A 3,879-nucleotide genomic window follows, 5' to 3' on the forward strand; every position below is an offset into this window, starting at 1 on the left:
CTGGAAAAATCTCAATTGCAACCCACATGTACGTGGAAATTCTTAGTTGTAACATATGCGTAACTGAGAAAATCTCAGTTGCAACCCTCATGCAATTGGAAAAAAGATATTAGTTGCAACCCACATGTAAGTGGAAATTCTTAGTTACGACGCGGGCGTAACTGGAAAAATTCTCAGTGGCAACCCACATGTATGTGGAAATTCTTAGTTGCAACATATGCGCAACTAGAAAAATTTCAGTTGCAATGCTCAAAATCAGTTGCAACTCACGTGTAACCGAAAAAACCTCAGTTGCAACCCACGTGCAACTGGAAATATGTCGTTTGCAACACACGCGCAACTGGAATGCGCGGTAAGCGGTTCCATGGGAGAGAGAAAAACGCTTTATAGATAGAAACCGTCACCACGAGCCCACTTCACAAAACCCGCAAAAAACAAGTCAGCCCGCTTACGCGTGGGCCAACAACAACACAAACACAAACACACACAACAACCCAAAAGTCAGAGCACGAATCTACAAGCACAAAATACGAATCTCCAAGCACTCGACTTAAACTTATTAAGTATAAGGCGTCTGATTTCCAGCAAATCCGTATTTATTAATCAATATGCATGCCTGCTCTTACAGTCAAAGCTAGTTTATTTGATAACGAAACTGGACGGTATAGCTCACAAAATGGAAAAAAAAAAAACATATCTCCAAATTTTTTTATAGAACCGAGCAATGAAAAAATAAGATAAAAGAACAATTGTACCCTAATCTAGGGATTAATTTGTGTAGTTCGATCTTGCAGTTTCTAGATCCGTCCACTTAACCCATGATCTCGCTAGTGGTCTTCTTGATGAGCTCCCAGGCGCTCCTCACGTGCCTCTCCTCTTGCAGCGACGACCCCACGGCGAAGCGGAGCACGAACCTGTCGCCGACCACGGTGTGCGCAAGGTACGCCTTGCCAGTCTTGTTGAGGTTGTCCATGAGCACACGGTTGGCCTCATCGGCGTCCTCCTCCGTCATGCCTCCATTGGCCTTGATCCTGAAGCACACGAGAGCAAAGTTCCTGGGCACCACGACCTCAAATCTGTCGTCGGCACGGACGAAATGTTCGAACATCTTGGCCATGGCCACGTCACTGCGGATGTGCTCCTGGAGCTTGGCGGTGCCGTAGGTGCGCATGACCATCCAGAGCTTGAGCCCACGGAATCGCCGGCCGACGCCGACCTGCATGTCCTTAAGGTCGGTGACCTCGCCGGAGTCGGTAGCGTCGTTCTTGAGGTACTCCGGGTTCGTCTCGAGCGAGTCGCTTAGACGGTGGGCATCACGGACGTATAGGCAGGTGCAGTCGAGGCATGTGAGAAGCCACTTGTGTGGGCTCATGCTGATGGAGTCCACGCGCTCCACGCCGTCGAGATGGTGGCGGAACTCCGGGCAGATGCACGCGCTGCCGGCGTAGGCGGCGTCGACGTGGACCCACGCATTGAACATGGCGGCGACATCGGCGACGGCGCCCACCGGGTCGACGGCGTTGGAGGAGGTGGTACCAACCGTGGCGCAGATGTATGTAGGCACGAGGCCGGCGTCGACGTCGGCCTGCATGACCTGGAGAAGCTTGGCCGGGTCGAGCCCGTAGTCGGTCTCCGGCCCGGTGGGGATGGAGCGGATGTGTGCGGGGTCGAAGCCGGCAAGGCGGCACGCCTTGAAGAAGGTGGAGTGCGTCTGGTCGGCCGCGTACACGGTCAGCCGCGGCAAGCCAGACACGCCGACGGAGCCGGTCCGACGCAGAGCGGCGTCACGGGCGGCGACGAGCGTGACGAGCATGGCCTCGCTGGTGGTGCCGAGGATGACGCCTCCGCCGGTGCCACGGCCCGAGCTGGTGCGGTTCATGAAAGTCGTGGGCAGGCGCAGGAGCTGCGCGAGCCAGTCGAGCGCGAGCACCTCCATCTCTGTGGCCGCGGGCGAGGCCTGCCACGTGAATCCGACGGTGTTCATGGCCGAGGCGATGAGGTCGCCAGCGATGGCGGCAGCGCTGTTGGTGGAGGGGAAGAAGGCGAAGAAGTTGGGGCTCGCCCAGTGCGTCATGCCTGGGACGACGGAGGTCCTGAGCTCCTTCATGCTGACGTCGAAGGGAGCCGAGTAGGTGGGCGGCGACGCCCCGAGCTCGTCCTGCAGGTAGCCGGGCTTGACGTTGGGGAGCACAGGCATGGACTCAATGTTTGTGTAGTAGTCGGAGATGAAGTCGACGGCCTTGTGCAGGTAGGCCCGGACGTCCTCCGGGTTGAGCGGCTGGAAGGGCGCCTTGTCGTCGGCGGCGAAGGCGGAGAAGGCGGCCGCGGGGTTGGTGCCCAAGCTACCCATATCGTTTCCTTTCTTGCGGGTTTCAGCCCTTAGCACACGTACAGAGAGAGAAAGGAAGGGTATAGGCTTAACTAGCAAGAAGACGATGCGAGCTAGCTAGGTTTTCTCGTATATATAGCTTGGTGATCGCTCTTGTTCGGAGGAGTTGATCCGGAGATGAGAGCTTGTTGCTATGGACTATGGTTTGGTGTGGACATGGTGACATGCATACGGCAGGTATATATAGGGATAGGGAGGAGGTAGACCAGGAGAGCTCCAATGGCGTGGGCGCGCGGGCGTTGGAGAAGTCATGCTACCAAGGTCGGTTCTCGGTTGGTAGATCGATCTAGCAAGAAGTGGCGACTCGCGTACGTTCAACTGCATGCTGCTCCGTTCAATTCGGATCCGGGTACCGCGTCAAAGGATCCGATGACCGTTATGGTAGAAGGAAGCCGCAGGTGGCAGCGTAGGCCGCTTAGCTGACGATCGATCTGTCCTTGTTCTCTGTCCCACGTGTGTTTTGTATACAACAAGCGATGCAGCTCCTGACCGCCTCAAAAATCGACAAAATTATCTTCTTCTTCATTCAGTCCACATACATACAGCTGCTAGTTCATGCGAAACAGTGAAACACACATTTGACATGCATCGAATTGCTGGCCGCATGCGCCCGTCGATGCATGCATAGTCGATAGTTGCATAGTGGCTACGCAACAAACAAATGTGAAATTACACCAGGGCTTTAGCGAAATCACAGGAGAAACCACCACATACTTTGTTAATTAATATATAAAGTATTTTATTTATTTATTAAGACAAACATTCTTAGTTGCATTCTCACTTGCAACTGAAAAAAATGTCAGTTGCAACCTTACTTGCAACTGAAAAAATCCAGTTACAATTCAACTTGCAAATCATATGCACGAATCGTGATGCAATTAGATGATGTAGGACTTGATAGCCGAGAGCTAGCAAAACCATGAAAAAGGGTTTGGCTTCTCGTAATTAAATTAAAAGATGATATCTTCACAACAATCTCTCTCATCACATTTTAGCAATGACTCATGACTAGAGATAAGACTAGCAAATAACCCATTATACATCATAATGCACCGTTATATATGGCTTATGCGGCGAGATCAAAATAAAATTGTCTTATCAACAATTGTACATGCCTTAATGGATTCAATAATTGTCCAGTGTCAGACTCCTATTTAAAGTCTGCCTAAATGGCTAAGGGTAGACATAATCACCCGTGTACAATGTTTGTATACTGCTAACATTTTTTTGTCTAAGATAAAGAGATATTGGTAACCTCTCATGGTAAACTCGGTCAAAATACACATCATGTTGTATGAACTTTTTTTTTCGTCGACTCTAATTGATTGAACATACAACAACTAACTCTACCTTAGGTTCAACCATTTCGCTCTCCTAGTGTCGCCCTCTCCAGGCGACCAAGGGTCCAGAACCTTGCTCCACCACCGCCACTCTCCCCTACCCCTCTAGATACGCCCCGGTCAAAGCCGGTGAAGTCGGTGAAGGGGCAG

At 51.5% G+C, this 3,879-nt stretch overlaps 1 protein-coding gene across 1 annotated transcript; it reads right to left on the reverse strand.

The window, feature by feature from the left end:
• Positions 1-811: 811 nt before the first annotated feature.
• Positions 812-2,350, reverse strand: LOC124654969 (tryptophan decarboxylase 1-like). Its single transcript, XM_047193944.1, has one exon. It carries the CDS (start codon positions 2,348-2,350, stop codon positions 812-814), a length of 1,539 nt encoding a protein of 512 aa, XP_047049900.1.
• Between the last annotated feature and the right edge of the window lie 1,529 nt (positions 2,351-3,879).

This window comes from Lolium rigidum, chromosome 1 (genome assembly GCF_022539505.1).
Source record: "Lolium rigidum isolate FL_2022 chromosome 1, APGP_CSIRO_Lrig_0.1, whole genome shotgun sequence".
NCBI lineage: Eukaryota > Viridiplantae > Streptophyta > Magnoliopsida > Poales > Poaceae > Lolium > Lolium rigidum.